At 42.4% G+C, this 25,261-nt stretch overlaps 1 protein-coding gene across 1 annotated transcript in view; it reads left to right on the top strand.

Moving 5' to 3' along the window:
• LOC107270878 (sal-like protein 1) overlaps positions 1-25,261 on the top strand; it is a gene marked incomplete at its 3' end in the record, with an annotated part of 232,313 nt that overhangs the window by 115,705 nt on the left and 91,347 nt on the right. Inside the window, 1 exon segment of the mRNA XM_015746300.2 lies at positions 7,997-8,059. Coding sequence (XP_015601786.1) covers positions 7,997-8,059 — 63 coding nt within the window.

The following is a 25,261-nucleotide window of genomic DNA, read 5'->3' as shown; positions in this document are numbered from 1 at the left end:
TCGGACTCTGAACTTTCTTATTTTATTATATATATGTGTGTGTTTTTTTTTCTTTACCTCTTCACTATTCTTACTTTTTTTTTTTTTAATATTCTTGCAGTCCACTTACATTTTTTTATTCTCTCTCTCACCATCTCTTGAGTTTTACATTCCACGAATTGAATCGCTTTCTTTTTATTTCCCCATCTGCCTTATTCCGCGAACGTTGCGTTGCCTCTGTCAACGTGACGCAACCCGAACCTATCCCGATACTCAAAATTCTCGCAGAAATACATTCGCTCCTTCGTCCTCCTTTGCAAGCCTTCTCGCGAGTTTGCTTTTATTATACGTTTTCCTTTCTCTTTTGTCTTCTTCATCGCGACCTTTTAGCCCCTTGTCAACTTTACTTTACTCCTCCTGTAACCCACCTGCGACCACTGACCGGAAAACGGCTGACACGGGTGTATGCCTGGATACGAGGGTGTCGTGTGTACCACGATGTTCTCTTTTCTTTAGAAATATTTACTGGCTACGTTTTCACGGCTTTGTGCATCTTTTTTGTACGCTACTCGCTCGCCCACTTATCCCTCTACCTTTTTGCGATTTACAAATGTACCTGTGTATTTATACGTATGTTAAACGTAATGGGCGAGCAGCTGCGTGCTTTTCGTAGTGGCTGAATTTTTTTTTGCATTTTCTCGTTTGGCAGCCAATATGTTCTCGTGCCTGTATTATTGCCGTGGGAAACGCGACTAACGAGTATCGTCGAATTTTGCCTCTAAAAGAATTTCTCAGGGAAACCAGGGTGACGTGCGTCGGGCTGTAAGTAAAGTGCGCGGATATCGTTCGCGGACGTATGTAGGTATAAAGTGATTTTTTATTTCGCGGAACGCCTTTGGAGATTTTCATTGCCGAATTACGGGCTATTTTCTACAGTGAAATTTAGTACGCCTGCGCCAGTAAAATGGTTACGCCGTTGGATGTCTATCGGGTACTGTAAATAATACTGAGTATAGCTATTTACAACGTCGGACAAGGTGGTGAACATAAAGAGACCTGACACGTTTGAAAAATTTAGTATGCTTTTATGTCAGCTTACGGCCAACTTCGCGAGACACGGAGAAAGTAACGAAAGCAGCACGTGGGCAGTGGGGAGATATAACGTAAACAGGTGGACCGTGTAATTTCGCAAAGCGTGAACACGCGTCATTGCGTTCTCGACGTTTGTATTTATAAAGAAAAGCATTGAAACGTCGCTGAAAAACACCTCTCCAGATGCACGTTACGAATAGTCTTATCTTTTCTAGTATAGCGGCAACTTCCATCTACTTGCGTTAGACTGCTATGAAATTTCTTTATCATTGATCGATATTGCGTCCGCAAAGATTAACGTAGTATCGAATCTGAAACGTTATTAAATAATAATTTTTTAGTATATCATTAATCTACCCGAATACAGTGTAAAAATTATGGACAATATTTCACGTCTAAAATTACTGTAAAATTGAATACCCAACGGATTCCCTTAGTCACGCGTTCCATTGAACTCAAGGACTTGACTAGAATTTTTCGATATTTTTTTTTTCTTTTTACAAGTACATGAGTGTGCAGTTACGTGCATTCACTTTGCACTCACTTAGGTACTGTAGGGCGAAATCGTTTCTGGTATAGAAAATGATGAAGCACAGTGTTGCGAATTGTGAAACACGCGTTCTGACGGTACAATGCACTGGATGCACTACCAAAACCTTAGACCAGGACATCCGGTTGCATATGGGATAGTGCATCATCCCTATAGGGCTCTCTTGAATGCACTTACGCGGTCGAGTGCAAGAGATGCGCTCGCTCGTTATACACATGTGTACATATTGTATATATACAATGTATATTTTATATATATACATAAGGCGGTTGCGTAGGACAAGTGGGACGCTTAAAGCGTCGCAAGGAATTACAAATTAGGGTTGTTTCTAATTAATGTTTGTTTAAGTGCACGCTGTGGGAAAATGGCCAGAGTGCGGCTTAATTCGGAATTAAATCGCAGCCCTTTGCGCTTCGCGCTTCTCTCGTGAGAGTTGACCATTTCACATATGTGCTTTTACACGAGTGTACCACTTACGTAGTAGGTATATGCTGCCCTATGTTTACGTATACGTATATATGTATCTTTTCTATATGTTGGACAAGGACGTTACGAAAATTACTGTGAGCATGGTGTTTAAGGGCTGCACGTTTTGTGCCGTCGCCGTCGCGTCGCGACGCTTAACGTCGCCCGGCGAATTACTTGTTGGTACGGAGCTTGGAAAATGTGAAAAATTAGATGGCGAATTCTGTTATCTCGTTTCCTTGGCTCTAGGTCAAATTAAAGATTGTTATTGCTCACATTCGTTACGGGGGTAGGTATCTCTGAGACGCGAGTGGTCCTCGCATCTGACACCACGTTCAGCTGGCTCCTAAGCCTATTTTCGCTTTCAACGTCTTATGCAGTATCTTTGTTGACCTTCCGTCTGATTCATTTCTGTTTTTCCTTGATATTGTGACACTTGGCGACGATACTTGTTCTTGTCGTTTTGTGAGGATGCGACACATTTCGAATATGCACACGTACGTTAATTTTAAATACGTGACACCGATGGTCATATATGTATACGTATTTTTGTGAATTCAGGAATTCCTGATACTCGACAAAATATCTACTCTTCGCGTAGATGTTTTCTTTTTTTTTTCGATATTGAAAATTGTTTACATTTTCTGTTTTATTGGCTTGCAGAATTTCACGGTAGAAAATTGGAAATGTATATGTATGCTTTACACTTTGTACAATTTCGCATACATTTACTGTCTATAAATACACGGATGTTAGTGTATAGTGAATAATTTCAATATTTTTATGGGTGACCTGTTTATATTAAACTTTCAATATTACGCAGTAAGTTCTACTACATTGTGAAGAATCATAAAAAAAAAACACTGAGTTTATTTTAGCTTCTCGTTTATCTCTGTACGAAAAGTGCAAGCCGACCTTGTAACGTGCGACTTTGAAATTCTATATTTTCGCAAAGAGCACAGTAACATACAGTTTCGGACTGTTCGCAATAAAAAAAAAGTGTATCCATGTAGACGCGACTGAACGATCGGATGAACTGGATCAGATAGAAGACGTGTTCCTTGACGAGGTGTTAACCACTGTCCGCGATGGCGTGTCTTGTTTAATGTCACTCTCCCTTCTTAGCTCGTACATCCCGCCTCGTCCCGTTCGCTGGTTGCAAATGCGTCAACATGCTTACAGGCTGAGTCATCTCCGAAACCAAATATTGAACTACATAACGCCGGATAAAGGCTGTCCGATTATCCCTAGACCTGGCGTAGGTTACTTTAACCAACCAGTCACGTAAAATGGCTCTGGACCTAGGTATAGATTATACTGTGTATACATCCATATACCCAGGAACATTGTGCGACGTGCTAGCGTGGGCTGATGCGGGGACCGTGGCTAAGTTCATGAAAGCTATCCTTACGTGGGTAATGACAGAAGCAAAAGTTCCTTTTTTATCAGGATTGATGCTGCCGAATAAAAGGGCTGAGAGAAGCAGCGTAATCGGCCACGCGTAAAGATTATTTCACTCTCGTGTAAGATATTGGCAATCATTGTTGTACTTTCGCGGAGCCATTAGCGTCGAAAGAGGCTGTCATCGTCATAGACGTTAGATATTCAGTGAGTTCAATTATAAGAAGCTGTGTTGGTACTGCCTCGATTCATTGACTGTACTTTAGTATACATAATGGTTTACCAGTTGGTATAGAACTTACAGGATGCTAGAGGAACTAATTTCGCTCGGTGCGTTTCTTCTGTCTGACTTTTTCTCACCGTTTCTACTGTTGGGCCAGCCATCTCCACGGGCAGTATCCTCCCGGTGCTCCGGTCGCGCTGCATCGCCATGAATCATAACCTTAAATTAAAACACGGCAAAATGCCCGTGACGAATGATACCGCGACTGGTTAATTATGCGTAAACGAACAGGACTTGACGTTTCGAAGCGGCGCGAACGCTTCAACACGTTCTTCGCGTTTCCTTGTTCCTCCGCCTTTGGGTACCTACGCAGGCAGGAGATGATCCTTCACGAAGAGACGGCACATTCCTAACCACACTCTGCCTCTTCCGAGCATTTTGGAATCTTGTGCACGTCATGTTGGTTTTTTTTTGTCTTTTTTTTTTTTTAAACTTTACCCACACTCCTTTATCACGCAGCGAAACGACTGAGTTTATTCTCTCGGTTCACGAAGCACTACCTTGTCTAGCTGTGACCCGCGCGACAATCGTATCCATTAATCACTTTTCAAAGGTACCATTTGTTATACCGTTGTCACGGTTAGGTTAGGTGCCTTGAAATTTTTAAAGTGGGCCATTTTTAACCTCCTCTCGACGCCGTTTATCGGCGGACCTTGTATAGTGGGACACGGTACCTAAAGGGGACCGCTGTAAAATTCTGCGAGGTCTTTACTCTCGTATATCTAACCATCGACCTTATCGTAGAGGTCGTTCCTCCTATCACCTATACACGCGTCATCGTATATCTAAAGGTAGACACGTGAGAGCCCCGTAGTGAATTGGTCAGAGGGATTTGACGACACTTTCGTTTCTATGTCGGTCCCTTAAGCGGTTGCTACTATACTATACAGTCGGGCGATAACACGGCCATTTCGAATTTGAATCCGAGCTCCCGTAACGTTAACCCAAGTTTTATTGGCGCCTCGAAAGTTCTTCTAGGATTTTATGCTGGTTGGTATATACATATATGCGGTATAGGTAGGTACAATTGTATATATACATATAGAGTAGAGATACTGTAGGTCGTGGTATCCATCCATGGAACCAGGAAGTTTTCGGACTTCCGTTTCTCGACGTCGTCGAAAGGATACGAAACATTTTTCCTTACGGGTTTTCTATACTACTGGAAAAAAAAAAAGTAAGAATAATGAGGCCCATGCGTCTTCAACTTGATCTTAGTCCAGGCCCTTTCTTCCCCCCCTTACCCCACTTACGAGCTTTCGCTTCCCTTCCTATTTCTTCCTTCTTTCCTATTCTCGCTTTCCTCGTTCCGGCAGCTAAAAAGAAGCGCGAAGGTGGAACGGAGCGAGGGGAGGAAAAAAAGACGCTAAGCTGTCCCTGACATCTTCTCATAAATTGAAGAACTCCAACTTTTTAGGCTGCGTACAGTCCAGGCTCTTACGGGCTTATTTAAATCATCCCCAAAGCCTTCTTAATATTGAAACATGGCCCACCGACCTCGAGAGTCCGTACCCCTCACCCGCCTCCATTTCCATCTACTTTTCTGGCTGTCGACCTTCTCGCTCGTACAATTCATAGTCTATGTGCTGCTGCAAGTGCATCGTACGGCGCTCGAGAGAATGCTCTAGGATTTTCATAGTTGAAATAGCATTGGCCTATCTGCACGCGCCTGTATTAAATTCTCTTCGTTAAAAGATTCATCATTTTCAATTTTAACTTTGCGCCTTTGTCCCGCGGGCATGAATTTCATCAGCATGATCGTTTTCTGACGAGAGAGAGAGAGAGAGAGAGAGAGAGAGAGAGAGAGAGAGAGATGACTAGCAATAAAAAGAAGCTCGTATAAAAAGCAGAAGAAACATAATAACTCTCTCTACACACACCACCCGCGCGCACACGTATGACGTTCTATGAGTAAAATTACTTTTGCTTGCTGTTCATTAAAAAATGACGTCTTTTGTAGGAGTAAAAAAATGTAATTTTAAGAGGGAAAATATAAAACAGGTCTATCGCACTCCACCCTTAAGCTGCACGCGTTTATATTGCTATACACATTATATTCTTAACTTCTTTATATACATGCACGTATATAAAGCAATGACGTATAGCTTCGTAGCCGTTAGGGACCGTCCGCATGTATAACGCGAGTGTAAGCTCGCTATAAAGCTGCGATATAAACCTAGCCTGTTACTCACGATTGATACAAATCCTGCAGGCGTGACGTCATTGTGCGCTTGGCACCATTACGGAACTGTGACGAGAGTCATTGCTACAGTCACCCGCAAAAATTTGTTCCTAGCGATCCAGCGTCTCCTCGTAAATTACCAGGCGTAGCCATAATTCATTTTACGAGTGTTGCACGCCAGAATAGTCGTTTCATTCACTCGAGTTGTTCTGCATTCCTCGTTCTTGTGTTTCGCTTGTATTTTATACCGTGCTTTTGTAATTGTAGGTTATGGCAGAAGAAATTGGGAGATTCAATGGGATTTTGGAGGCTTGGGTTAGGAAGGGATGTCGGAGGGATCTTGCTTTCTTCAATTATAGTTTTACTTTATACTTCCTTTACGCAACGGGGATGAAGTTCACCCTATTCGGAAACAGCTCGCTTATGCTAGTACTGGATGTTGGTTAAGACTTGAAGCTAGTCGTGCTTCTTCAGCGGTTAGGAATGTTTAACTTGACGGACGCTTTCAGCTTTTTAAAAGCTCAGCATGTGCCGTGTTGACGTAAGACTTTGGCACCGTGTCCACCCGTGGCGAGCCGACGGGAGGAACAAAAATTTGCGAAAGTGTGACGCGACGCGGTGACGTCACGCGTTTCGGAATTTCATTAAACCACGAAAAAAAAAAAAACTTGACACGCGAGCTGCGGAGCGACCTTGAAACTTGATCGATGTTTTTTTTTTTTTCACCAAAAATATATTTCAGACTCCGCTCTCCTTTTATTCGTGACAATAAAAATTGCAAGGAATTGGATATTACGATTCGTCGCCATTGGCATGCCGACGATTCTCTCTTGAGATATTTGACACGCGAATTTATTCGCGCATTTTGGATTTGGCAGACGTTCAAGATGGACTATCCTTCTGTTATGAAGTCAGCATGGACTTTGTATTGTGTCATCTCTCTACGATCAAAGTTAGATTCGATATTTTGTAACCCATTATTATTTTTTCTCATTTCTTCTCCCAATTCTAGCTATACCTACGCCAATGCGAATTTTCAGGAAAGTCTCACCTGTCTCGGTTCGTGATTCTGCCGTTGGCACGGTATTACGGCGTATTACGTAGGCGTAGGGTTAGGAGCTTGTTGTCGCTGCTGTTAGCAGACGAATAGAAAATCCACGTGCAACATATGTTTTATATATGTGAATATACGTATGAGCCTAGTACGTAAGTATCGTGGGTATATCTATAGACACTTGAAAAATGAGTAAGCGTCGATCTGACAAGCGTTGTGTTATTATTTCCACGATGTCGCGCATTTTCATAATTAATATCTCAATTTAACGCGGCCTTTAAGAGCTTATCCCCTAAGAAAATTTCGTCCGTGAAATTTTAATTACGTGCTGCGATTAAAAATTTACGCGACGGCGTCTGCGCTGCATATAAGAGCCTGGACTTGATATTCTTGTTTCCGAGGTTCTAAAGTTCCGTCGTGGGTCACAACCCCTCTTTATCCCCTCTTCGCTACACTGCGACTCGGGTACACTCTCGCTAGAAGGATTTAAAAATTTTCTTTTCTCTCAATTATTACTTTTTTTTCTTTTCTCCAATTAATAATTACCGCTGGTCGCTGCAGTCGGTTGCACTCGAGAATTGGACGATTAATCCGAGTTTCATGACTTTCTGGTGTGTGATAATTGTGCCTGCACGCGAGTGCGTTACTTTGTTATTTACTTAGGACGTTTAATGGGCTTGAAAAAACTGATATGAAGTATCTGGTTGTATTTATGAGATACTGATCTTTAAACGACTGTACCAATACAAGTTCAGCACCCTAATACAAATTTATTAATTTGTCAATTTTTGTTAAATTATTTTTTTTCACTTATATCTGAATTTTCAAAATTTTCGTGGTTTTTTCCAATTACATTAATATTCACATTGGTCCTCTACTGATCAATCCTTAAAAACTGAACGTATATGTTTTAATGTAAAACATTATTAAAAAAAAATGTTCAATTTTCCACATTTAACGGATTTTTAAAATATATTTCTTCTGTTACAGAGTGACAGCGGGCTAGTGGACACAGATCCAAGTCGAGTTAGCAACATGACAGCTATTAACTCGGTGAGTGCCGTTAGTCTAAAAAAAATAGACCTTGTCATTTAACGTAACCCGAATAAATTTTTGCACAAAAAAAAATATACTCCGTATACTACTTTATAGTAGTAACTTTCTACAATGTTATACTATCAGAATATTACTATTACTTCCGGTTACTACCATACTGCGTACTTACTACACCATATTCTATATACTACCAGGCCGAGCTTTCTATACCATTTCTTACGCGTTACTTTCCAAATCATCCCCTAATCTCGAAATGTCTATAATTAACCCTTCTAACACTCGTGCTACGTATGCGCACATACCGTGCCGCGGTAACACCCTATGAATTCCAAGTGGCCAAGCAGTGGTCACGCAACCAAAGCCACAATGGTAATAACTATTAGAGCATTAACTGGAAAGTCCATGTGTTCTTCGAGAAAGGAATGGTATATTAAGAGAGGTCAATTCGACTGGGTCCTTCCATTTTTTTTTGGTTCGAGGTATATAATTAAGGTTTTAGTACTCACGCACCGCAGTTACGCGTCACGTACACCTTGAATGCACGTTTCCTCAAGAACAACCCTCGAAATCCTATATACGCGTCCCTATTGGGGTTCTCTACCTCTGGGTGCTCTATACCCGCCTTTATTAGCGGTCGTATTAAACCTTATTACCGCTTGGGAACCTTTACCTATACTGTGGGTGGATGGACCGAAGTGCTTGCGGATGCGGAAGAAGGGAACGATTTCGTTTGTGAAAATTGGCCTGTTTTTACTTTGGCAAAGGGCATTGGCTGCCAGGTGGAATGGGTCTTTGACTGGGAGGGGAGGTAGGGAGTTTCACGTGAATGGGCTTTTCAGAGGTCCGATCAAAAAGGCATTAGGATTTAATTACCTACCAAAAGAATCGGCTCTTCGTTGCTGAATCTCGTTTACGTTGGCTGCCTGAACCGAGCAGAGGAAGTTTACTGTTTGGAACAGAAAAACCTCGTTTGTCGTAATAAAAAGGTTTTTTTATTTAAATACACGATATTTTTACTTTCAACTTATCGATTACTTCCTGTGTATATGATAGAAGACTTAAAGTATCTGCACTGCCTGAGCAATTTATCGATACGACTGTCCTCTTCGATGACTCTCATAAAACTTATATTATACTTACCTACGCACTCTCGTTGATGGTCTCGTTGAAGTATTGATTCCGGTAGTGGCTTATGCATCCGGCTAGCGTGACGTACGAGTTCAGGATAATGGGGAAGCAGGATGGGCCTAGAGTAGGGCTATCAAATATGTAAGTAATCGCCGCTCGTAAAGGTGCCTTTAAGAATACGAGCCATCAGCTAATATCAAATGCCTAACGATAAGTATGCATGGGGTGGGTAGCGAATTTATCCTGGTGAACATGGTGGTACCCTGATGACCTCGGAAAAGAAAAAACATCTGAGAGGTTATCCAAGTAAGGCTGATGGGAAATTGTCGAGGAAGAGAAACCATCGTCCAGGACACACCCTGAATCTCCGGTAGCTCCGTCTCGTTCCTGACGACTTGCCAAAGTATTGTTCTCGACACCGGCGCCCGGGCAGCCTCGCGCTGCGGATCTCACGGTGTATTTATTTCAATAGCGTTAATGAGTTTTCACGTCGGGATAGGTGTGGCTCTAGTTTTATTATGGCAGAACGTGTAATAAATCAAAATTTCTCTCCTGGCTCCAATCAAGAGCTGCGAGCCAACGTCCTAAGTTTTCGCGCGAACGTGGGAATCCCGGCAGCTGACACGTCGCCGGTACCGCAATGCCGCTCTCCATCGTTGTCGCCTCCATAGAAACTCCCAGCTCCCCAAGATAGATCTCGCTAGACGAAGCTCTCGACGTTATGGGTATTAGACGATGCATTCATCGTTTTCAGTTTGCAATTTACATACGCGTACTACGTATATCCCTCTGACGGGTCGCTCTTTGTAAATTCACCGGGTTATTCACTTTGGACACTGGCAGTAAGTCCATTCAGCACCACGTTAAGAAATATTCCCATGTACGATCTCATGGGTATCCTTCGTAGGGTAAGTTTTCGAATGTCTGTAAAAGCTTTTACTACGTACCCTTTTTTTTTTATATATAACATAAAAAACAGACTTGGAGAGAAAAATCTTCGAATTGCTCGTTACCATCCTCACGATCTGGATCAGGTACCAGAGAGATTGCCGATGCAGAAAACGCAACCTGTCCCGACAATGGAAGCAGGGTCGAAAGTCGAAACTAAAAGCGCTGAAGAAGAAACCAGTTTAAATAAAGCACGTGTATGTAGGTCACTCGGTGTAGCAGCCTGGGTTACGCAAGCTGCAGAAGCATTAGCCGTTGAGCTTTGTCAGACGAGCCTAAGCAATTCCCCAGTGTGTCCCTGATGTATATCCTAAGCGATACTACTATTTAACTTGGGCCTTACCTAACGAGATAATCCAATGGTTTAGACGTTGTTCGGTATTAGTTGAATAGGATAGACGTATCAAGACCTGGCTAAATTGACTCTAGGTAAGTGGGTGGTAGCGAGGGGTGGTGGGGTATGCTGCCTTCTCGTGTCTCCTGGCAAACTAAACTTTCCACTTCCTGGTAAAGGGGTAAAACGACCACGGATATAGAGCAACTTACTCTCAAAGCACTTTAAATTGAGTCCGAACTCGTCATTTGGGTCTTGATTCATCGTCACTGTATTTCGAGAGAGTATATCGTCGCCACGGTGTCCCATTTTTTAAATAACGATTGCACAAGGTATTTTTTAATTCCTGGTTCAATACTTCTTGGACTCTTGTGGCTCGAGCGTCGGGACGCTTCCTGGTATTGCTTTCTGGGTAAAGGAGGAGGATCGCACGCTATAGATATACGTATACGCGTATACCTACGTTAACGCATGTAGCAATGATGCTGGCCGGTTTCAATCTTGAATACGACTCAGATGTGAAAACAGACCTAGGCCACCGGAAAGCGGAGAACCGCAGGACTAAATATTTATCGCAAGGAGTATAAAGAGACATTCATTGATTTAGAGCGTCCTCTAGTATTACGTGGCACAATATCGGCAGCAGCCACTGCTACTGCGGGTACGTGGCGTATAGCTATAGTATATACGCTTTATTTACTCTCTTTGCCTGCTCGATGCTTTAGCTGATACTTGGAGCGCTTACTATCTTCGCTTTCTCTTCACGCTCCTCGATACTTGGCTTATTATTGCGCGAGGCTACTGCTTCTCTCTTTTTTTTTCCTCTTTTTTCCCCTTATTTCTTTTACGCTCCTTTTACGGCCGAGGAAGGACGGACTTGAGTGCTCGTAAAAGCGCTGCCGAGGAAAGCGAATAATAGACTTATAAATTATCTGGATCGGCCGGAAGATCTGGACGACAACGGAGCTTAAAGCCATTATTGTCTAGCACTAATTATTCTTAGTTTCTTCAATAAGCTTTGCCGTGTATAGTATATGTATAGTCAAGAGTCTCGAAACAGATTTTTTTTTCGTTTTTTAAAAAATTACCGAATCCACCGTATCTAGCATATGGCATAACCGGAAGTTGTCAGCGGTTGACACATGTTCGGTATAGGACCGTTTTCAAAAGTCGCCTTCACAAATAGCAATCACCCCAAAATAAGGAACCTCGTTTCTCTCGCGCTTCGAACCAGGCGAAAGCGGACGACGCAGATCGATCAAAGGAAACAGCCTTTCAACGGATTCGTCGGTTTCTTTCGCATCGGGAAGAAAAAAGTTGAAAATCAGAAGCCAACGTCACCACGTCAAAGTCTTCAAGAGCTTTCCGAATGCTAAGCGTCTGCATTTGAAAGTATTTCGCTTACTTTTGTTTGAAGGCTTTTCTCTCCCCCTCACTTCACTACCCCTTGAAGCCTATTCTTCGCCTTTTCTCCCGCCCCCCCGCCACCCCCTACAGCTATACGGCTGCCGTTCATTCTTCTCATTTCGAGGGATTGTTTGGTCCAGGGGCATTATTGTCCTCCTTAAAAAGTTTTCATTCAATTGTTTAATTATTCCAAATGTACAGTGATAATCACTTGGGATACGTCGTCGTTCCGTAAAATCCCATCTTTCTTCGTTTTATTTCTTCGTCCTTATTGTTACAGTCATTATCGTCTTACTTATCTCACCCCTGGATACCTACGGTTGAGGGTAGGTATTTAGCACTTTAAAAATCATTTTTCAAGGCTTCTTCAATTTTGAGGGAAAATAATAAATTAAAAATTTTTTATTTTTTTCGTTTCATACTACTCCAATGACTTTCATGTATTTATCAACTATATCGATGACGTATTGATCGCTTGAAATTTTCCGTTCCAACAGCAGCCCCCCATCGACCCTGTCGTCAGGGTGGATCTCAACTGTTTGGCAGTGACGGTCTCGGCTTTGCCTCTGCTATGAAAACAACGAATTTCGGAAGATAATGTCCTTCCCGAGGGCGACTTACTATTTTCTGGGCTGTCGTCACTGATCTGAGATGGAGACACGAGACGGGCAAGAGGGTTACGTGTCCGGAGTTTCGAGAACCGAAATATACGAGTGCGTGGGCCACCGAGAACCGAATGTCCACACGCAGACTACCGTCGCTCCCAAGGCTAGGACAGTCGTAGGCCTATTATTATACCGGGTTTCCTCACTGCTAATGATTCCATTCTTCGTTTCACTCGGATGCCTCTCTATAGATATTTATCCGGTTTCGATTATCAATATTATACCCATTTCCTTGAGTCTTGCGAGACTCCCGAATCGACTGATTTTTTTAGTAGTAAACTTTAAAATTTAAAAGTGTACACCTGGTATACGATGCATCTATCGTCATCGACGATAACTAAAATTTTTCACGGTACTTTACTACCGTTGAGTTTCCCGATGCGACGATATAATCAGTATTACCATTACGGGATCATGCCAGACGACATATATGTTATGTGTATGAGTAAAACTCGAAATGAAATGCTCGAAGTAAAATCAACCGTCCATTCTGGTCCAGGGTCAATCTCTCAGGATGGTCATGGCTTTCGCTCATCCCTTATACCTACGTCGTATATCCCTCTATCGTATACACAATGTATTATTAGGTAGCCAATCGCGCACGATTGCCCAATGTTTTTTCGTTAAGTATCTTTGTCCTTCATTCTTTTCCTTTCGATCCACAAGACCAATGGATACGGTGTCTGTATCCTGTGGTATTATCTTTATCTTTTTACGTTTATCAGTATAGCCACCCGTAGATGTATACATCGCTTCTCCTTTCTCCCTGGAATTTCTCTGTGAGAATTGCGATCAATGTAAGGAAACAAAGTATCCAATCGTTAGACCGGAAATCTATTGGTCTCTATGTACGTATGGAGTCGTGACTATAGTTCACCAGCCGTATTATCTGTATAAATACACGAGGGCTGGATAGATTGGCGAATCGATTTGTGTGTACAGTAGCTCCCCCTGTTCCACCCTCCTTCGGATAGTCTATACTGCTATTTGTATACTGAAGATCTGCTCGATGGGAAAAGCAATGGCGGTATAATTTGGCTTCCGAATCGTTATGAAAAATAGTCAATCTACGAGATTACCCTCCTCCTCCCCCCCTTTCCCCCCCCCTGGTCGTTTATCTACTGGCATTTTTCGACGTTCGCTTCGCGATGCGGAAAATGACATTTTACTCGGGATAATGGAGGGGTGGTACCGGTACCAGGGACCAAGAAAATTGAGAATCTGGATATGAGTGCATGTGGAACGTAGGAATTTAAAGGAGCGACGGGAAGCATCAAGCAACCCTTTGCGAATGGGAATGTCCTATATTGTCCGTACCGGGGTAACACAGGGGGTTAGTGCTCTGGTGGTAATATACCGAAAGGATGAAATTCAGGCTCGACGGATAAGATCACTAATATTTGTCTAATAAATGTTCCAGAGAATCGAGTGGTACGGATACGGGGTTAGCGGTTACCGTAGGAGGAGAGAAAAATAGAGACGCTGAGAGGAATATGAAGGACAAAGAGTGAGAGAGAGAGAGAGAGAGAGAGAGAGGAGAAAAACGAGAGGGAGCGAAGAGATGAGAAGAGTACCTTAAGATGAGATGCGACCCTAAACCCAAGTCGACGAACCAACAAACTCGTCCGTCCGGAAAATAACCTCCGCGAAAAACAACCCTCTCCACTTCTAACCTCCCTTTTCCCTCTTCTTCAAAAATGTCCTCTTTTTTATTTCACTCCTCCCCTGGACCCTCCTGCAGGCTGTGGAAGTCTCTAGCATCCTATCACATTGGCCAAATTTCTCCTCTTGCTCAGCTTTTGGGGATCATCCGATACCTCAATCTCCTCTCTCCTCACGCCCCTCTTTCTCTTTTTCTCTAGGTCAAAAGCTTTTCCTTTTTTTTTTCTTTTCTTATGTGAACACTTTCCATGACGCAATCACTGTCAAACTTTACTGCCACGATAAACCGTTGTTATTGGCTGCGTAGTATTCCGTTCGCCCGCGATATACATATAGGGATGTTTGGGGTACGTTGAGAAGAAATCAAGAATCTTATTCGCTGTGTTTGGTAGACTCGTTCTAGACGTCCGATTTACGAGAATCGTAAGTTTCGTAGAGATCTCCGTCGCGACGGGGCCGTCGTATTCTTCGAGGGACAAAATAAAAAACACTCAACATTCTGTAATATCCACATTCGAATTTAACGGGAGCAACTGTCTTTTACTGTTTATTTAAAAGATACTGGCAGAGGTTCAAAGAAAATTTTTTTCCTAAATAATAAGTTTTCAACAAAAAAAAAACCGTTCAATTATGCGGTGTTATTGAAAATCACTAACAATTTATATTCCATCACTGAGGGAGAGAGAGAGAGAAAGGTAAAAAATTCCGTACGATATTTCGGCGTCATCAATCTATATATAGGCTTCAAGAGAATGAGAGGAAAATTGAACGAACTTTTTATGAGATATTCCGGTAGGACAGGAGCACGAGAGCAGTCGGAGGAGAAGATGGGAGATATCGAGAGGAAAGTGTATCAAAGAAAATACCGTACGCCTGAACGTACATAAAGGCCTGGTAGGGCATTTAATCAGTGGCTGAGGCCATAAAAATCAAAGAGCCCGTGCCACGATCCTATACCGATACCAGTATATACATATAGTGTTTATATACCTTATACACAGGTTAGCTAGGATATCCGAAGTACATGACTCCTTTCGTAGTTCCAGCATTCCGACGTTCCACATCTCGTTGGTTCCTCTGACAAATCGTAGGATCGAGTCCCTTAACTTCCGTTCACGAGTTCCGAGTATTTCCGGTATTTCGCATCACCCTCTACCATACCACTGTAGTATGTCATCCTCATTCGGCATCGAATGGTCGTTAGTTTCGGCAATAGGGAGACGAAGGATAGACCAGACGACAATCGTGACGCCATTTTCTTTAATAAAAAAAACAAACACCTTTATTATATACAGCAAGTCGAGAACTGTATATATATATATATATATATATGTATATATCTACACATAAGCTTTCCTATCCAACCCCCTGTCCTTAGCTACCCTTCTACAACCCACCCTCTACCCACTGCAGCAGTCCAATCGGGAGCGACTAATGGCTTTTTTATTCGGCTCGTAAAATCGCTTTATATTAAACTGATACTAACGCGAGAATGTACTACGAAGCAAAGCCCCAACGCCATCGGCTATTTGTCTCTCCTTAGTGGAATAAAGTTATAGCTGGCTACACACGCAATTCCCATACGCTCGTTGCGATTTCACTTCGTCCCTACCTTATCGCCTCCACTATGATACAGATGTAGATGTACGATGATACAGAAGATAGAAATTAATATTACAAGGCATCCCTATGGCGTTTGCTTTTGTTACGGAGGAAACGTGCTATTACCGTGGCTACAATTTTTAAGTAATTGATCGCAGTTGGTACACGTCTTGTCCATCTGGTTGGGCCCTTTTTACCAGTCCTCGTGGAGGTAATACTCGCCGAGGGTAATTTAATCCTTGGATGAAAGGCACTGAGAAAAAACGAAGTAGGGAAAGACTCAAACCACTCTTATGTAGGTACGATAGTGCTGTAAGAGTCGGGGAAGAATTAGAACCGGATGCTTCTGCACAAAGGAACAAATCTTGCGACAATGCAGAGGGTACTCTAGCTTACTTATTTCAACCCTCTGCGCCTATAGGTACAGGCCTCTCTCTCTCTCTATATATATATATATATATATATATATATATATATATATATGCGTGTATTATACCTTCAGGTATACCTGTATATAAGATCCGCATGTATACATAGAGGGAAGAGGACACTCTTTGTATATAGGTCTCTGACGCTTTTTTTTTTCCATTGCGAAACTCGAACGGGGGTTTTTAAATTTGTTTCTACTCCATTAACCTCGCCTCGTTCCGCGCTCATACCTTTACCGCCACCCTAACCCGACTAGCTAAGGCAGAAGGGCGCATGTCCTCGAGTAATATCCATTTGCCGAACTGAAACCAGAGGAATGATGTTGCGTCTTTACGCTCCTTCCTTTAACGTACATATATATGTATATATGGACGGTATATAGTATATAGTTTCGGTCCGTATGGTTCGAGGTAGCTATCTTTTTCTTTTTTAGCTTCCTCTTTTATTTCTTTTTATTTCCTCTTAATTTCCTACCTTTTCAAAGAATCGGAAATACCGGTACCTCACGATCCCGGGTATATACTGTGATATATTACAGGATACCGTAAATAGATGAACGATTGAAATTCGTAAACAAAAGGTCGTTTTGAGATCGTATTAAAATTTCAAGCTGTTCTTTCTTTTATTGCATCTCATTCTTTGGGATTGTTTGTCTGGATAAAATATTCGACAACTTCCTTTTTACGGTTCTCTTTTTATTAAAAGTAGAAATGCAGTTTCCTTGACACAGCGAGGTAATCATTTAAACATAATGTGAACGGTAAAAATTTATTATGCGAAACGATAATAATAATCGCATACACTCGTTCTTAAAGAATTCTTAAATCAATCGACAATATATATATATATACATATATATATATATATATATATAATATACGTTCACACGTGCCGCTCATGTCAGTTAGCATTGTAGAAAATCTAAAGGTATCTCTTTCAGGCTTTCTTGCGCCATTGCGATCCCTTCGTGTCATTCCCACTGATGTCTACACAGTGTCGCGCAAATAGCCGACAACGGGTTACCAGCGTAAATAAAAAAAGCTTACAGTATAATTGAGTAAAGCAAAGATACGACGGACCTAGTATGTATTCCCATTCGTATTCGTGTTCTGTGTACGCGGTTGACAGCCGGATACAAAGTTCCTTCCTTCGCTCTTTGCAAGTTTAAAATTCACTCGGTAGTACGAAGCTCGGCTGGTAGCAGCTGTCACTTAATCGTCGTTCTGTTCCTCGTGAGCTTTACGCTTTCCTGGTATAGCTGGCGCTCCTTCTCAAAAGCTCCCTATGTTTTTCCTCCGTCTCTTTTTTTTTCCCTCACGCGTTCTCTCTCTCCCTCGCTCTCTCTCTCTCTCTCTCTGTCTCTCTCTCTCTCTGTCTCTCTCTGTCTCTCGTATCTACCTACATATCTCGATTCGTGAAAAGAGAGCGGGAAGCTTGCGCGCCACGCGCGCTTAGATGTTTGTCTACGCCAAGCTGTCGGTTAACGATCTCCGCAAGCTTGTCGTCTTTGAACCCTGATCGAGTTAACTGCTCGTGCGTGATGTACTTGAGGAACGTTAAATCGTAATGGAGTCTAAAAACGTACCGGTATTAGTAGTTTGTTCAGGGAGCACTGAGCTTTCGTATACCGGTATTTCGTACGTATACGTACCTTGTTAACTGGGACACAAGATATACGGATTATACATATTATATATACACACCCAGGGCCGAATATTGAAGCACAACTTTGCTTTTTTATATTCACTTGTAATTTTCGAACGTACTTTCTGCATTCTGTGTATATATTATCCTGCATGTCTGCTTCGCAAGTAGCGTCGACAGATGCTTACTTTCAAATCGAACTTCTGATCTCTTGCCTATTCACCGGAAATTGCAATCATTATTACTCTCGATAAAATTGGATTTTGCTTCCTGAGAATCTTTTTAAGAAAAATGCACCGGATGGGTTCTGGTTTTGATTTTTGATTTGTACCCGAGTCCTGCCTCGATACACCTTCGAGGATATAGGCCTCGTAATAATTTATGAAGGATACAAGGTAGAGGCATCGAATATACATCGAATCGTTATATTTCGACTTTAAGGAATCATTGGGACACAATGAGATTTGGTTATCGTAATGACGTCAAAGGGACTTCGCTGGTATATCCATCTCTATGTAAATTGTTATTTGTTATGGCGTAAGCCGTCGCCACGCTTTTGCCGACTGACTCGACGCCGCCGGCAAATGGGACTTTGTACTTGTCGACCTTGTTTGGAAAATGTCTTTTTAACCAAAAGCCGAGCTTTCTCGCATTTCGCGTGAACGCCTCAGCGGTTGAAACAATTTCTCGAGGTCTTCGTAATGAACGAAGGTTACCAAGTCCTGACGGGTTGCGTCGTGGTTTTCGCGAAAGGTCGGAAAATTCCGAAATTAAACGGACTTGTGATGTAAAGCGTTGAAATTTCCGAGTCAATGGTGCCTCAAGGGAAAGAACCAACTCGGAGCCCTTTCAAAGTGGATATTCGTTGGAGGTTTGTGAATAGGTACCCAGGTACCTACCGATTTCTTAAAGCGTCAAATCATTGGGATTGCACAAAATGAAAGAAGGAATATGGGTGCCATGGAAAAGAAATTAATTTCAAATTCGCTTTAAAAGGATCCCTTAGCAGTGGAAGTATTCGAGACTCTCTTGATTAATAATACGCGCGATAAATTTTTAGGTATCCTGAAATGAATATTTCTTAAATGTGTATCGATCCTTTTTTTTTTGCTCGACTTGCATCACCCATCGATTAGGCTTGTAACGCTGATAAAATTATACGTTTGATCTGTCATACTTGTGTATATCGAAGCCCAGTTTCTTTATCTTGAAATTTCGACATCGCGAATTTGATATGGTAAATTTAGATTCGACGTATTAAATTAAATTTAGATTCGACGCTTTGCTATCCTTTAGAATATTTCGTACTATGTTTATGTACTTTGAAAAATTGAATCCTCACGTCAAGTTCGGCTAAGGCAATTTTCAAATTAATTGTCAGTCCATAGTAAAACTTTGAATTAATCAACGTACACCCGCTTCTCTCTCCTTTCATTGGCTTTTCAACAGACGACCCATACCAGTTCGGTGATACGTTCAATACGAAACTTTTCAACACAAGGCGCCAGTGTTATATCATATCCAGTACCAATATATTTTTGCGCTCGAGGAACAACAAAACCGAACGGTGCGAAAGGAAGCTTAAAATAAAGGGGAACAAAAAATTTCACGAGCTCTCGCTCTTCCAGCGTCGCCCAGAAACAGACAAGCGGGACGAATTAAATGTGACATTGGACCGTCACATATTTCATAACCAATATTTCCGTGCGTTTCGCCCATTTTCATGCATATCGCTCGTATTTGCATTCGCATTCTGCATACTTTATCAGTTTTACGCGCCTCACCCGCACTTGTCGTGCGCGATCTGTCAGTGCTTGCACGATTACTTGCATTTTGCATATGAGCTTAATTCACACCCCACTGTTGTAGTTCGTGCTATAAAAATTGTCCATCCTCTCACAAATTTCGGTCCCCTCTCCCTCCGACACCTTTACGCCTGAGAACTTCAATAAGCAACTGATTTATTCAACGCGCAGCTATTTGCTCGCGATGCACAGTCACTCGGACACAGTACTGGACACTGGATCCACAAAGAGTCGGGTGGGCGTTCAGCAATGTCGCCCACGCGGCAGCTGTTCACCGTGTCACGGCAACTCTAATTCCGTAATATCGTTAACTCTAAAGGTTGCTCCAGTTCGACGGATAAAAAAACTTTTCGGCGGTATTAAGTAATTATTTTTGAAAAATTTCATACACATTGAACATACAAAGTGTAATTGGTCCTCGATACTGTCGCTATTAAGTCTCTATCGCCCTTCGTTGACAATTTCGACTAAATATTATTTTCATATATTTATTACGGTACCATTAAGTCCCCCGCGAAATATAAATATCGTCGAGGAACTTTCATGATTTCCAGACAGGAGCCCCCGTGATGCCGTAGCAGTTGGTTCGGTAATTTTTATTTAAAATGACCTATCCGTACGACGGGAGGGAATCAAAAAGTTCGCCACGAGGTACCAATTTCGACGTTCTCTCTGATTAAGCAGGCCGCGTCGAGGCGAACCCACCAACTTTTTATGTCGTTGAAATCTTTTACGCCGGTCACGGCTCTTGTAATTTTTGAAAAAAAAAAACTTTTTACTGTCTATATTTTCCTTTCTTCTTGCCCTCCCACGTATAACGGCTCCTTGTATTCATCAGAGACTACACAACTTCATATTTCCTTTACATAAATATACAGGGTGTTCCGAAACTATATCTGACCCGGTGGGTATGGCGGTGTTCGGGAGGCTTCACTGATCACGAAAATGACCTTCTTTTTGTCCGGAAGGTCATAGTTTTTAAATGGGAGCAGGTCAAAGTTGACCAATCAGAGGGAGGCGTCAAGAGAAACGTAGGCACCTGCGAACTCTGAGTTTTCTTCCCTCGCTTTTGTTTCTCGGTGGCTTGTTTCTTGTTTCTTGTTTCCAGTAGGCATGTCTCCGGCTGACGTCATCCTGCCCGAAGCCACCGAGAAACAAAAGCGAGGGAAGAAAACTCAGAGTTCGCAGGTGCCTACGTTTCTCTTGACGCCTCCCTCTGATTGGTCAACTTTGACCTGCTCCCATTTAAAAACTATGACCTTCCGGACAAAAAGAAGGTCATTTTCGTGATCAGTGAAGCCTCCCGAACACCGCCATACCCACCGGGTCAGATATAGTTTCGGAACACCCTGTATATTTATGTAAAGGAAATATGAAGTTGTGTAGTCTCTGATGAATACAAGGAGCCGTTATACGTGGGAGGGCAAGAAGAAAGGAAAATATAGACAGTAAAAAGTTTTTTTTTTTCAAAAATTACAAGAGCCGTGACCGGCGTAAAAGATTTCAACGACATAAAAAGTTGGTGGGTTCGCCTCGACGCGGCCTGCTTAATCAGAGAGAACGTCGAAATTGGTACCTCGTGGCGAACTTTTTGATTCCCTCCCGTCGTACGGATAGGTCATTTTAAATAAAAATTACCGAACCAACTGCTACGGCATCACGGGGGCTCCTGTCTGGAAATCATGAAAGTTCCTCGACGATATTTATATTTCGCGGGGGACTTAATGGTACCGTAATAAATATTTAGGGTTAACTTTGGTACAACACGGGCCCCTGGAAAGCGCGTTAACATCACTGTTGCGTAAGGTAGAGAACTGCGAGGAGGTGGTGGGAAGTGGTGGGAACTTTTATACCTTAGCTAGTAGCGGGGGTTGGACTTTCCCCTGGAGCCGATTAATTTTACGTCTTCGTAACTCGTCTCGACAGCCCGCGATGGAATTTTCAGGCTGAAGCAAAGAAGATAAGAAAAAAGAAAGATAATCAAGAAAAAAAAGCAGTCCAAGAAGGACATGATAAAGGAGTGAAACGGAGGGGCGGGAAGAGGGCGGTGTCCTTCCCAGGATCATCCCAACTGTAGGCAACGGCTTTAACGAGACCCTCGAGGGTTTGACGTAGTAAATCCGCCACGAGACGTGGTGTGAAAATATATGAGGGAAATGAGGGAAACGCGGTTATGGGATGAGATAAGGAATGGGCGGCAGGTGCCGGTGCCCCCTAGACTACCGGGAAAGAACGAGAAGAAAAGATGAAGATTAACAGACAAATTGCTTATCTATCGGCCGCAGTGTCTTTCCCGCACCCCGCTGTCACGTCTCATAATGGGAGCCCATTAACCGCTACGCCACTGACACATGTTACCAGTGGGAATTTTTCAAGCCGCGGTGCGTTTGATTGATAACAGGCATTACCGATTTCGCACGGTCGTTTCCTCTTCTCGTTTTGTACTACCGGCGGCACTTCTTGCGGCAGATGCGCACGTGATGCTCTTTTTATCCGCGTTGTTATTAACACCGGAACGGTGTTGAGTCCATTATGAAAAAATTGGCCGGATTCTATGATAATTTGATAAACTTTTATTCTATATCGGCACAGATAAAATTTTAGACTTTGGCGAGTAAAATCTTTCACCTACAGGGAGGTTCAACAGTTTTTCGTACGCGTTGCGTGCCGTGAAATTTAATTGATATATCGTAAGTACATAGAGTTCGATTAAACACCTAGCTCGCTAGTAGCTAGAACCTCCCAACGGTTTACATGAAAGTACTGATCAAACCACGCGTGTATTCATATTTGCCAAATGTATTTGCTGGGCATATAGTATCGACTGACCGTACGGGACCGGCTGCTTTAAACTCGGATTTCCAACGATAATTAATGATGGAGCAGTGTTTGACCAGAGATTATTAAGTTACGGTATTGCGGATGGCACTGTAGGTATCCCTGTCTCTTTTTTACTCTCGTATAGACATATATCTCCTTCTCTCCTTCTCACACGTTTTTCCATTCCATACGTATGCCCGGTCACCGTGAATACGCAGCATCCACGAGTTTAATCAAATTATCCCGAGATTCTGTAGAATCGCGCAGTAGCAATACGACCGGAAATGAGATTTTTGAATCTGAAAAACGTAAAGAAATATATCCACGTACAGAACAGCTGATAAAGCTGCATCTGGATTCTCCGTGAGATTAGAGCAACGATGCAGCGAGGTATGCAAGCCGTGTGACGTAATTGCAACATATCAACCTCTGTGCCAAGAATTGAGTCATTCTCGGTTTAAATTTCCTCTCTATCTCTCTCGCTCTTCTCCTCAGTTACTCATATGCTCTCTCATTCCTTTTCACTCTCTTTTTCTCACTAATTCGATGTGTCGAAAACATACGTGCACATATTCTGGTACTCTTATGTAGAATGTCTCTCTAATACACCTGCTCTTAAATTCCGTGAGCTTAATCGTGGACGTGACGTATTCGAGACACGAAATGAAGTTTGCGTTCGGTAAAATCAAACGACTGGTCGATCGTTATAGCGAGCAAAGTGAAAAGTACGGAAGTCGATCGATGGGACGGTTTTTTTTTTCATATCTCTGTAATAAGTGAACAAAGGCGAAAAAAGGACAAATAAGGGAAAAAATATAATATGGTAAAGGATATATAGTAAGTACATGCCGGGCATAAAACGAAAAAGTTTTTATGTGTAATATTTGTATGTGAAACAATATATATTGTGTATATATATATAATGAGAATATACATGACAGGGAAATTCGGACGTTATCGATTATGCAAAGAGGGATATAAATACGTATGGACGTAGGTCCGAGAGTAAGGTGTATGTGTAAATTGTAAGAAAAGCGGATTTCTGTAAATGTCCATATGGGAGATGCGCATCTTCACAGTAAATCTCGACCCACGTTATGCAGCATCCATGCTACTCGCTCATGCATGTAAACTCAGGACTAAGAGGACCAAAGGAACTCCAGGGGAAAAGGGTCCTCTTCGTAGAGACGGTTCTCTTTGTCGGTAGGAGACTTCTACGTGATAGTGCCAACCAATTTTTACGGTCTGTTCTATACTTCTATCTTGAGCTTTATCTACCATCTTCGTTCTCAGCCTTCCTCTCTTCGTCTTTCTTTTCTTTGGTCTGATCCCTGTCTGTGCGATTTTTTTTTAATGTCTACGGAGTAATAAAGTACGCGCTTTAAGGCGCCGGAGCACGGAATCAGCACGTAGCTTAGGTATACTAGGTGGAATAGAATAGAACAGGCGAAAGAGAAAGAACGAAGGAGAGCGACGAGGAGAGTGAGAGGGGCGGGTGGTGAGAGAGCGTTAGCACGCTTGGGAAGATTTTCCTTTCTCCTGGGGCAATCTAAGATAGAGCGTCCTCAGGAACCTGGAGTGCGGGAACTGGGAGAGTGTGTGTGTGTGAGAGAGAGAGAGAGAGAGTCGATTGAATATTTTTACATATATGAAATTTTTATTCTCGCTCCATGGTTGGCTGACGTACCTTTCCATGGTTTCTCTTGTTACTCGAGAAAAATATACATACTTTACTTCTACATGTAAACGCGCTTGTAAGCTGCTCCCTAAGGCGTACTTGGCTTTTGCGATTCCCTTCGTCATTAGTCGCATAATTGTTAAAGCGACTCAAGCAATTTTTCAAGCCTCTTTCGCAATTCTCATAGTAGCGATTTTACTAAAATTCGAAAATCACTATATCGTACGTTCTGTCGTATTTTATTTTTCTTTCTATCTCTCTCCCGTTCCGTCCCTCCTTAGTTTTCTTTCGTTAGAAATGAATAATAATGTTTTTAATTATTTTCACGGCCAGGAGTCTTGCTCCTGGAATTCTATCGTTCCGGGGGGACGTGTTACCAGCTACACTGCACGGGCGGAAAGTTTAGTTTGCATTAATTGTAAAACAGCCTTTACACGAGAAGCAGTTATCTATAGGGCTATGAGAGAACGAGCGTGAAGTTGCTCTATTCCGTGCAAAAGTACTGCAGCACTTGGTGTCCGAAGCACCACCTGTGATAAAGCAGCACCTAAAGCGAGTGAGATACGAGTGCTTTGCACCGATTCGTAAGAATTTCGCCATTATCGCTGCTGAAATTAAACGCATCTTCCTTATACCGAAATTCAGTTATTTCCTCGCTCGGTACGACGCACAAGGCGCAGTGTCGCCTCTGCGACGAGATTATTGAATTTCCTGTCATTCCCAGAAGAAATACGCTCTATTTACTTTGGCGGTGAAATAAGGACGGTCTTTACTGTGCGGGAAGTGTAAAAGAAAGAAGAAATACGTAAAAAGAAGTGTATGAGGAAGAAAGAGGCAAAATATTAAAGGAAAGAGAGAGGGAGAGAGAGGGTGAGTCAAATCGAAAGATTTCTGAAGAGGTTTCAACTTTTCCATCCCCCCCGATTACCACCCCTCACCCAACCATTTTCACAAGTCACTGGTCGTCGTCGACTCACGATATAAAACCATCACGGCGAATTCTCACGAAGCATCGATTTCGGATTTTCAAAATGGTTGGTTCTTGCAACCTTCCACCTCTAACCCCCCCCCCCCCCC

The sequence above is a fragment of the Cephus cinctus genome, unplaced genomic scaffold (assembly GCF_000341935.2).
Source record: "Cephus cinctus unplaced genomic scaffold, Ccin1 Ccin1_scaffold0847, whole genome shotgun sequence".
In the NCBI taxonomy this organism is placed as follows: Eukaryota; Metazoa; Arthropoda; class Insecta; order Hymenoptera; family Cephidae; genus Cephus; species Cephus cinctus.
This window is presented reverse-complemented; position numbering and strand designations above follow the sequence as displayed.